The sequence below is a fragment of the Eriocheir sinensis genome, chromosome 25 (genome assembly GCF_024679095.1).
Source record: "Eriocheir sinensis breed Jianghai 21 chromosome 25, ASM2467909v1, whole genome shotgun sequence".
In the NCBI taxonomy this organism is placed as follows: Eukaryota; Metazoa; Arthropoda; class Malacostraca; order Decapoda; family Varunidae; genus Eriocheir; species Eriocheir sinensis.
Window position 1 is genome coordinate 10,575,582 of NC_066533.1, and position 11,430 is coordinate 10,587,011.

At 46.2% G+C, this 11,430-nt stretch overlaps 1 protein-coding gene across 1 annotated transcript in view; it reads right to left on the reverse strand.

Moving 5' to 3' along the window:
* Positions 1–11,430, reverse strand: part of LOC127003630 (protein slit-like) — a 158,698-nt gene that overhangs the window by 16,213 nt on the left and 131,055 nt on the right. Inside the window, exons 7-12 of the mRNA XM_050870538.1 lie at positions 10,478–10,549; positions 10,047–10,118; positions 7,224–7,295; positions 5,152–5,223; positions 896–967; positions 232–389 (exon numbers count right to left, since the gene is read on the reverse strand). Coding sequence (XP_050726495.1) covers positions 232–389; positions 896–967; positions 5,152–5,223; positions 7,224–7,295; positions 10,047–10,118; positions 10,478–10,549 — 518 coding nt within the window. The remainder of the gene's footprint in view (positions 1–231; positions 390–895; positions 968–5,151; positions 5,224–7,223; positions 7,296–10,046; positions 10,119–10,477; positions 10,550–11,430) is intronic.

An 11,430-nucleotide genomic window follows, 5' to 3' on the forward strand; every position in this document is an offset into this window, starting at 1 on the left:
CCCTCACAGACAGACAAACAGACAGAGAGAAATTCACACCCTCCCCCCCCACACACACACCTACACTCCCCTGTCCCCACAAACAGACCAATAGACAGACAGACAGACAGACAGAGATGCACACACGGACACACCCAATCACCCTCCTCACACGCATACTCATACCATTCCCCCCCCCCCCACTTACCCCCTCCCCCCTTCAACTCCCCCCACACACACAGTAATACCCACACTTCAGCCTCTCCTCTGCCAGCGCGGTCAGCTTGCGGCGTTGTAACCATCGCGGGCTCTCGCATCGCGCACCTGACGTCTCTATCGGGTTGTTTTCCAGGTAATCTGACAGCCACTGAATGGAACAGTCACACACGAACGGGTTTCTTCCGAGGTGCCTGCATAGGGTGGGTTTTTTGTGGGGTGGGAGAGAAGAGGGTGGGAAGAGGTTGGGGAGGGAGAGAGGAATTTTAGTGTGGGGAGTGAAGGAGAGGAGAGAGGGAGGAAGGGTAGATTCGGATTAGCATTTCTATTGTGTGCGTGGTGTTACTGTGTTTGTAGCTTAGTTAATGTGTGTGTGTGTGTGTGTGTGTGTGTGTGTGTGTGTGTGTGTGTGTGTGTGTGTGTGTGTGTGTGTGTGTGTGTTTAGCGGGCTTTTGTTTATTCATCTAATCTTGCCCTTGAGCTACTTCCTTTACTGCAAAAAATAAAAAAAGTGTGTATGTATATATGTATCAAGAGTATGCACATATCTAAAAGCAACAACGTAACCAGAAGTGACTCAAATAACATATATAAAACTTTACTAACTTGACTCAATCCTACACAAAACAAAATACTAGTAACAAAACAGATAACAGTAGGCAATAGACAAACAGGTGGGAACACACAGGTAGGCACTCACAGGGTCTGGATACTGGAGAGCGTGTCGAAGGTCCCGTTCTGGATGGTCTTGATGTTGTTGTCGTACAGGGACCTGGGGAGGGATAGATGGCTTAGGCAATGCTGTAGCGAGAGGAAAGTCAACACCCAGCTCTTAACTAATTAGGTATTGTTTTTGTCCCCCCTCCATTTTTTCTTCTAACTGTCAGTGTCTTCATATTCAAAACACACCTTTTAACTCATTAGGTATTGCTTTTGACCCCCCTCCATTTTCATTATTCTCCCTACTTTCTCTCACTGTCTTATTTTTCGTATCCAACACCCACTTTTTAACTCATTAGGTATTGTTTATCACCCCTCTTTTTTTAATTTCTTTTACTTTACTGCCAGTCTCTTATTTTTCACATACAGTACCCGCCTGTTAACTCATTATGATTATTATGCACAGGCACCAAGCTTAGTATTATGATGGTGATGGTGATGGTGATGATTGGTGACTGTTAGCGTTGCGCCGGACAGTGTGGGGACAGGTGTAACAACGGATCAATTAGCCAGGTGCGACAGACTGCTAATTACCAAGGTGTAACGCGACGCTTTGAACACTAATGGGAAGCAAAAGCCTTTTTATTTTTTTTCATTTATTTATTTATTTGTCGATTCCTCTCTTTCTTCCTTCCTTTCTTTCTTTTTCTTTCATTCCTTATTTCTTTTTCTTTCTCTCTTACTTTCTCTGTCTTTCATTCTTTTTTCTTTCTCATTCCTTTCTTTTTTTTTCTTTTGTGTGTATGAGAGAGAGAGAGAGAGAGAGAGAGAGAGAGAGAGAGAGAGAGAGAGAGAGAGAGAGAGAGAGAGAGAGAGAGAGAGAGAGAGAGAGAGAGAGAGAGAGAGAGAACGAGTACTGAGCAATGATGAGGCCAGATGTAAACAACGACTGGAGTGGCTTCTTGAGGGATAAAAGGAGGAGGAGGAGGAGGTGGAGGAGGAGGAGGAGGAGGAGGAGTAGGAGGAGAAGGATTAAAGAGAAGAAGGAAGACGTAATTGCATGTGAAGAGGTTTACAGGTGGCGGTGAGAGAGAGAGAGAGAGAGAGAGAGAGAGAGAGAAGCCCTCGAGGAAACGCTACAAAATATATAGTTTTTGAGTACCATTCCTCCTCCTCCTCCTCCTCCCCCTCCTCCTCCTCCTCTTCCTCCTCCTCCTGCTCTCCCACTCGATCCTTTTCATCCGTCTGTTCTTCCTGTTTCATGAAGTTTTAGTGGCCTCCTCCTCCTCCTCCTCCTCCTCCTCCTCCTCCTCTTCCTCCTTCTTCTCCTCCCATACACAATACCACAAAACCTCCCTGATTACTTCACTAAAGCCTCTTGTGGGGAGTGAGGGAGCAAGTGTAAGAGAGTGAGAGAGTGAGTGTGAGAGAGTGAGAGAGTGAGTGTGAGAGAGTGAGAGTGAGAGAGGCAGCGGAAGAGTTTGTCAGTTTCAGGGAGTTTGAGGACGTAATAGTTTGGGAGAGAGAGAGAGAGAGAGAGAGAGAGAGATTCCTTCCATATCCATAGCCTCTCTCTCTCTCTCTCTCTCTCTCTCTCTCTCTCTCGTAACACAATTGTAACACAAATGGATTCTTGATGGCTGAAGGCAACCTCTCCTCCCTTTTCCTTCGCTCCCTTCCTCTTCCCTCTCTCCCTTCTTTCCTCTTCCTTCCCTTCCTCTTCCCTCCCGCCCTTCCGCCTTTGGTCTTTCCTTTCTTTTTCTGGGAGTTCCTGAGCTTGTAAGTCTTTTGATTCATTCTCTTCTCTATTGTTCTCTTGTCTGACCCTCCTCCTCCTCCTCCTCCTCCTCTTCTCCTCTTTATTCTCTTCTTTTCTTCTTCGCCCTGGCTGTTAAGTGCCTCCATGACTGACTGCCGAGTTTTGTAGAGTCTAATGCTTTCTCGCTCTTTATAAAAATCTCCTACAGTTCTTTGATGGATTTCCCTTCTTTGTCTCTACTTTTGTTAGTGAAATGTAGCTACCCGTGTCACATGCTCTCCCTTCCTCGGTCGTTCTCTATCACAAGCTCTCCCTTCCTCGGTCGTTCCCTATCACAAGCTCTCCCTTCCTCGGTCGTTCTCTGTCACAAGCTCTCCCTTCCTCGGTCGTTCTCTATCACAAGCTCTCCCTTCCTCGGCCATTCCCTATCACAAGCTCTCCTTTCCTCGGCCATTCCCTATCACAAGCTCTCCCTTCCTCGGTCGTTCCCTATCACAAGCTCTCCCTTCCTTCGCCAATCCCCTATCACAAGCTCTCCCTTCCTCGGTCATTCCCTTTCACAAGCTCTCCCTTCCTCGGCCATTTCCTGTCACAAGCTCTCCCTTCCTCGGCCATTCCCTATCACAAGCTCTCCCTTCCTCGGTCATTCCCTTTCACAAGCTCTCCCTTCCTCGGCCATTCCCTGTCACAAGCTCTCCTTTCCTCGGCCATTCCCTGTCACAAGCTCTCCCTTCCTCGGTCATTCCCTATCACAACCTCTCCTTTCCTCGGCCATTCCCTATCACAACCTCTCCTTTCCTCGGCCATCCCCTATCACAACCTCTCCTTTCCTCGGCCATTCCCTATCACAAGCTCTCCCTTCCTCGGTCATTCCCTATTACAAGCTCTCCCTTCCTCGGCCATTCCCTATCACAAGCTCTCCCTTCCTCGGTCATTCCCTATCACAAGCTCTCCCTTCCTCGGTCATTCCCTATCACAAGCTCTCCCTTCCTCGGCCATTCCCTATCACAAGCTCTCCTTTCCTCGGCCATTCCCTATCACAAGCTCTCCTTTCCTCGGTCATTCCCTATCACAACCTCTCCTTTCCTCGGTCATTCCCTATCACAAGCTCTCCCTTCCTCGGCCATTCCCTATCACAACCTCTCCTTTCCTCGGTCATTCCCTATCACAAGCTCTCCTTTCCTCGGTCATTCCCTATCACAAGCTCTCCTTTCCTCGGCCATTCCCTATCACAACCTCTCCTTTCCTCGGCCATTCCCTATCACAACCTCTCCTTTCCTCGGCCATTCCCTATCACAAGCTCTCCTTTCCTCGGCCATTCCCTATCACAACCTCTCCTTTCCTCGGCCATTCCCTATCACAACCTCTCCTTTCCTCGGTCATTCCCTATCACAAGCTCTCCTTTCCTCGGTCATTCCCTATCACAACCTCTCCTTCCCTCGGTCATTCCCTATCACAAGCTCTCCCTTCCTCGGCCATTCCCTATCACAACCTCTCCTTTCCTCGGTCATTCCCTATCACAACCTCTCCTTTCCTCGGTCATTCCCTATCACAAGCTCTCCTTTCCTCGGCCATTCCCTATCACAAGCTCTCCTTTCCTCGGTCATTCCCTATCACAAGCTCTCCTTTCCTCGGCCATTCCCTATCACAAGCTCTCCCTTCCTCGGCCATTCCCTATCACAAGCTCTCCCTTCCTCGGCCATCCCCTATCACAACCTCTCCTTTCCTCGGCCATTCCCTATCACAAGCTCTCCTTTCCTCGGCCATTCCCTATCACAAGCTCTCCCTTCCTCGGCCATTCCCTATCACAAGCTCTCCCTTCCTCGGTCATTCCCTATCACAAGCTCTCCATTTCTTGTCCAATCCTTATCACAAGCTCTCCCTTCCTCGGCCATCCCCTATCACAACCTCTCCTTTCCTCGGCCATTCCCTATCACAAGCTCTCCCTTCCTCGGTCATTCCCTATTACAAGCTCTCCCTTCCTCGGCCATTCCCTATCACAAGCTCTCCCTTCCTCGGTCATTCCCTATCACAAGCTCTCCCTTCCTCGGTCATTCCCTATCACAAGCTCTCCCTTCCTCGGCCATTCCCTATCACAAGCTCTCCCTTCCTTGTCCAATCCTTACCACAAGCTCTCCCTTCCTCGGCCATCCCCTATCACAAGCTCTCCTTTCCTCGGCCATTCCCTATCACAAGCTCTCCCTTCCTCGGCCATTCCCTATCACAAGCTCTCCCTTCCTCGGCCATTCCCTATCACAAGCTCTCCCTTCCTCGGCCATCCCCTATCACAAGCTCTCCCTTCCTCGGCCGCTCCCTTGAGGTCAGGTCCAACACTATCAGTCAGCCAGACCCGTCCCCAACACCAGCTTTCTACGGACTAGTTTTACGGGGTTAATTCGCGACCTCCATTAATCATTATCTTTTTTTTATGTTAGTGATACGAAAATTGGCGAAGAAAAAATTGATTATAAATGTATGGGGAATATGATACTACTACTGCTACTGCTACTACTACTACTACTACTACTACTACTCACAGCAGGTTGAGGCTCCTTAGGTCGGAAAATGCGTCTCTCCTCAAACACGTGATGCGATTTGCGTTGAGAAGCCTGAAGGAAAAAAAAAAAATTATTATTATTATCATTATTGCTATTATTATTATTTGTACTAGTATGTGTGTGTGTGTGTGTGTGTGTGTGTGTGTGTGTGTGGGGCCGGACGTTCATGAGTCACGGTTTAGCTTGTGGAGGAGTCACGTGCGTAGTGGTGTGTGTGTGTGTGTGTGTGCGTACTAAAGTTACCATATGTGCATAAAGTGTGTACGCATATGGATCCCTGCGTGTGCGTGTAGTAGGTGTGTGCGTGTAGGTGTGTGTTCAATATTCATACAGACACAGCCATGAATATTCAGAGTGTCGTGCGGCCACTGCCAACGCCGCGGCTTTCTCTCGTTGGCTCCCAGCTCGCCGCGCCCGCACCCGCCCTGCCCGCGTGCCCCGACCTGCCCTCTGTGCCGCGGCCTCCTCCTCCTCCTCTGCTGCTACTTCTTCTGAGCCTCCTTCGCCTTCGTTTGTTTCTTCTTTTTATGTATTTTTTCTTCTGGTTGTGGTGTTTTTTGTGTGGTTGTTGTTTTGTCGGTTTTGTTTTGTTTGTTTGTTTGTTTGTTTTTGTTTGTTTTTGTGTGTGTTTGTTTGTTTGTTGTTGTTTCTTCTTTTTTTTTCTTCCTCCTCTTCTTGTTCTTGTTCTTCTTCATCTTCTATCTCTTCATCTTCTTTCCTTCATCATCATCATCATCATCATCTTCTTCTTCTTCTTCTTCTTTTTCTTCTTCTACTCCTCCTCCTCCTCCTCCTCCTCCTCTTCTTACGTCCTCTCTTACTCGCCCCCGCCGGCCCGCCGGCCCTCCCTGCCCTGCCTGACCTACGTGCCCTGCCTGCATGACTTCCCGCTGCCCTGACTGCCTGACGCCTGCACGCCCTCGGGACGTGTGTGTGTGTGTGTGTGTGTGTGTGTGTGTGTGTAAGGGCACGGGAGAGTTATGAGCCTCGCAACAGGTATTAGCCCCTCATTGTTTTGTGTGTGTGTGTGAAGCATTAACCGCGTCTGGTAAAGGCTGGCAATTTGCTACGAAGGTCGGCAAGGGAAGTTGCTATGTGTGTTATCATTATCAACTTGCTCTGATCCTCTAAAGTAAATTATAGGGAATCTCCGGGCAAACAAGTGTACACTGGACGGCTCTTGGACAGCGAAGTCTGACGTGCCGGTGGCCTGACGGGCGATTAGTAATTGTTGACTAACCTGGATGCTCTCGTCTCCCCCCTCTGATAGCAGCCTAGTGTCCCATCGCGCGGCCGGCCATGTGTATGTTTAACATCACACACGGTGGCTGAGTGGTCAGCATGCGGGCGCGGCGTCCCGGAGGACCTGAGTTCAAGTCCTGCCCGCCGCTATACAAGCTGACAATTTTCAGGCCGAGTGGCTTAAGACTACCCACATGCTGTTCTGAAGACCATCTGTCAACCCGGACTCTAAATTAACCTTCTAAAGAGGATGAAAAATGGGCTCCGGGGGGCAGCATGAGCCAAGCAAGATGATGCCGCTATAAACACTTCCCTGCGCCGTAATGGGTTGGGGCCGACCCACCAAGAAAGCTTACCGGCGCCATAGGCTAAAGGTAAACACACACACACACACACACACACACACACACACATTGTGGAAGATAAGGAGGGGAGAAGAGAGAGAGAGAGAGAGAGAGAGAGAGAGAGAGAGAGAGAGAGAAGCATGCATGAGCTGATAATGGGAAGTGGGAAGGAAGGAGGAGGGAAGAAGAGGAAGGAGGAGGAGGAGGAGAAGGAGAAGAGAAGGGAGGAAGTGAAAGCGAATTTCTCTGACTGGTTAAAACAATAGCATCTGCCTTCCTCCCACGCACGAGAGAGAGAGAGAGAGAGAGAGAGAGAGAGAGAGAGAGAGAGAGAGAGAGAGAGAGAGAGAGAGAGAGAGATTGGAGAAGGGGTCAGATGTCAGGGTTACAGGTTCAACGACAACCAACACACACACACACACACACACACACACACACACACACACACACACACCCAGTACTTACAGTAACTGGAGGGAGGATAGTCCGCTGAAGACGCCGGCTGCCAATTCTGTGATCTTGTTACCGTACAAAACCCTGCAGGAGGAGGGGGAGGAGGAGGAGGAGGAGGAGGAGGAAAAGTAAAGAAAGAATGACGGATGAGGTTAGGAGTTGTCGAATGTTGAGGAGGAGGAAGGGTAGAGCAAAGGAGGAGTAATAAGAGGAGGAGGAGGAGGAGGAAGAGAAAAGATAAATAAGAAATGAAGGATGAGATTAGGAGTTGATGAATGGTGAGGAGGAGGAAGAATAGAGAAAAGGAGAAGGACGAGGAGAAAGAAAATAAAAGAAGAAAATATACAGAAACGGCGAATGAGAATAGGATGAGTTGGTGAATGGAAAGGGGAAGGAGAGAAAAGGAAGAAGAGGGAAAGAAGAAAAGAAGAAGAAAAGATATAGACAAAATGACGAATGAGATGAGGAGGAGGAGTTGAATGAGGAGGAAGAAAAGGAGGAGGAAGAGGAGGAGGCGGGGAAAGAGGAGGAGAATCAATTAGCACATATCACATTTAACTTGCACATAAAACATATTAATCTGTGTCAGGGGGTTCACGTGTCTGCAGCGTTGCCAAAGGAAGCGAATAGTGTTCTCTTACCAGGGCGGCCGCAACGCGACTCCTAAACCATTGGCCTGTCTGGTAACAACATGGCGGCTGTGATATAGGTGGGGAAACTCTCCTATTCTATGACTCTTCACAATGGGGCTAAAGTATTTTGTGGTTTGGGGCTCAACTGTTACTGCCAAGGAAGACTAGAAGTGTCATTTCCTTAAAAAATAAAAATAAATAAAGGCTGACTGGGGGTTAACATAAATAAAGGGCTCATATTTTCAAGCTCTTCGATGGTCACACACCCACACTTAATAAAGATTCCTAAAGGTTGTGTTAGTGTTTCCATGGGTAGTTTTATGAGCCTAGTGATAGTTTGACAAGGCTTTCGTAGTGGTTGTGTTAGTGTTTCCATGGGTAGTTTTATGAGCCTAGTGATAGTTTGACAAGGCTTTCGTAGTGATTGTGTTAGTGTTTCCATGGGTAGTTTTATGAGCCTAGTGATAGTTTGACAAGGCTTTCGTAGAGGTTGTGTTACTGTTTCCATGGGTAGTTTTATGAGCCTAGTGATAGTTTGACAAGGCAATCGTAGAGGTTGTGTTAGTGTTTCCATGTGTAGTTTTATGAGCCTAGTGATAGTTTGACAAGGCTTTCGTAGAGGTTGTGTTACTGTTTCCATGAGTAGTTTTATAAGCCTAGTGATAGTTTGACAAGGCTTTCGTAGTGATTGTGTTAGTGTTTCCATGAGTAGTTTTATGAGCCTAGTGATAGTTTAACAAGGCTTTCATAGTGGTTGTGTTAGTATTAGTTCCATGAGTAGTTTTATGAGCCTAGTGATAGTTTGACAAGGCTTTCGTAGTGGTTGTGTTACTGTTTCCATGAGTAGTTTTATGAGCCTAGTGATAGTTTGGCAAGGCTTTCGTAGTGATTGTGTTAGTGTTTCCATGAGTAGTTTTATGAGCCTAGTGATAGTTTGACAAGGCTTTCGTAGAGGTTGTGTTAGTGTTTCCATGGGTAGTTTTATGAGCCTAGTGATAGTTTGACAAGGTTTTCGTAGAGGTTGTGTTAGTGTTTCCATGGGTAGTTTTATGAGCCTAGTGATAGTTTGACAAGGCTTTCGTAGTGATTGTGTTAGTGTTTCCATGAGTAGTTTTATGAGCCTAGTGATAGTTTGACAAGGCTTTCGTAGTGATTGTGTTTGTAATAGTTCCATGAATAGTTTTATGAGCCTAGTGATAGTTTGACAAGGCTTTCGTAGTGATTGTGTTAGTGTTTCCATGGGTAGTTTTATGAGCCTAGTGATAGTTTGACAAGGCTTTCGTAGTGGTTGTGTTTGTAATAGTTCCATGAGTAGTTTTATGAGCCTAGTGATAGTTTGACAAGGCTTTCGTAGTGGTTGTGTTTGTAATAGTTCCATGAGTAGTTTTATGAGCCTAGTGATAGTTTGACAAGGCTTTCGTAGTGGTTGTGTTACTGTTTCCATGAGTAGTTTTATGAGCCTAGTGATAGTTTGACAAGGCTTTCGTAGTGGTTGTGTTAGTGTTTCCATGGGTAGTTTTATGAGCCTAGTGATAGTTTGACAAGGCTTTCGTAGTGGTTGTGTTAGTGTTTCCATGAGTAGTTTTATGAGCCCAGTGATAGTTTGACAAGGCTTCTGCAAGAGGAATGTAAAAACCACTCATGAGAACCCGGCTAATTTCCTTTGTGGCCTCTGGGAACATCTGTCGTGAGAGCTGAAAGCGTCTGTGAGTGCGGGCGCAGGGTTGGGAGACTCAATACCGCAGCCTTGACACAGGGGTTCAGATTCTAATTGGTTTATGACGGAAAAGTATGATGAGGCAACTTTTAACGACGTATATTTATAGACACAATATCTATCTGTCTATCTATCTAACCGTCCATTTATCTATCTTTCTATCTATCATAATCTATCTACCTGTATGTTTGTTTTTAATCTTCGTATATATAATTTATCTATCTATTCATCTATCTATCCTTCTATGTGTTTGTCTCTTTGTCTGTCTGTCTCTTTTTATGTATATATGTAGCTATGTATCTATTTACAGACACATGAGATTGTATACTTAGAAGGAAGACTAGAATTTGAGAACTCTTAATATATATCTTAGGACATATACTCTATCTATCTGCATTTATCAGTCTGTCTGTCTATCTATCTATCTATCTGTCTATCTATCTATCTATCTTTCTATCTATCTATCTATTTAGAGGTCGTACTTACAGGGAGGCGAGCGACTTGAGGCCCTGGAAGGCGTCTCCTGCGATGGCCGTGATTTGGTTGTTGCTCAGGTCACTGGGGGGAGGGGGGGGAGGGGGGGGAGAGGGGTGTTAGTTGTCACCTCTCTCTCTCTCTCTCTCTCTCTCTCTCTCTCTCTCTCTCTCTCTCTCTCTCTCTCTCTCTCTCTCTCTCTCTCTCTCTCTCTCTCTCTCTCTCTCTCTCTCTCTCTCTCTCTCTCTGCAACTCCATCCTTTCCTTTCCTTCCTCATCTTCCTTCCTACATTATAATCTTCCTCTTCCTTCCCTCCCCTTGCCTCTCTCTCCTATCTTTTTTTTTCTTTCTTTCTTTCTTTCTTACTCACACACACACACACACACACACACACACACACACACACACACACACACACACACACACATACACACACACTTACATGCGTCTGAGTCTCTTGAAGGGGGCAAAGGCTCGTTGTGGAACCTCCGTGATCAGGTTTTGCTCCAGTCGCCTGTAAAGGAAAGAAAGACTCGTGTTAGTAAGCAAGAATTTAAACAGTCGACTTAATTGCTTTTAGCCCCACATTCTTAAGCACACACATTTGGCAAGGCTTTCGTGAGAGTTTTGGGCATTTCCAGGGGTAGCTTTATGACCCTGGAGGTAGTTTGAGCCTTCTTCTGTACCTTGAACCTAAAAAAAAAACCTCATTATAACTCGACTGATCTCCTTTTTGGACTTTGGAAAGAGTTTAGAGAGAGAGGGCCATATCCTTGAACATTTAATCGACCAACCACGCACATTTGATAAGGTTTTCGTAAGAGTTTTGGGATTTCCAGGGGTAGCTTTATGACCCTGGTGGTAGTTTGAGCCTTCTTCTGTACCTTGAACCAAAAAAAAACTCATTACAACCCGACTGATCTCCTTTTTCGCCTTTAGAAAGAGTTGATGTGAGAAGTGGAAGCGTCTGAGAATACCGATCTTAGACTTACAGGAGAGAAAGGTTTTACAATACTTTTTTTTTTTTACAGTAAAGGAAGCAGTTTAAAAGTAATACACAAAGAAAGAGCAAACAAGAAAAGCTAGCAAATCGCTGTTCCTGCATAAACAAACACAGGAAATGGACTCAACTCACTCCATCACGCTTATGTCCACACGAGTCAAGGCCATTAATATGCGAGAATCGATGCAGAGAATACTACAGGTTATTCATGGGTTGTGATGTTGTGTCAGAAAATCCATGTTAGTCAAATAATGCATCAGTTGAAACTATTGATATTATCCCAACACATCCATTCCCAGTGCAATCCAGTTCTGTCTTGTTCTTGTTCCTTCTTCTTTGTTGTTGTTGTTTTGTTCTTCTTTTTCTTTTCTTTGTTTTTTTTTTCTTTTCTT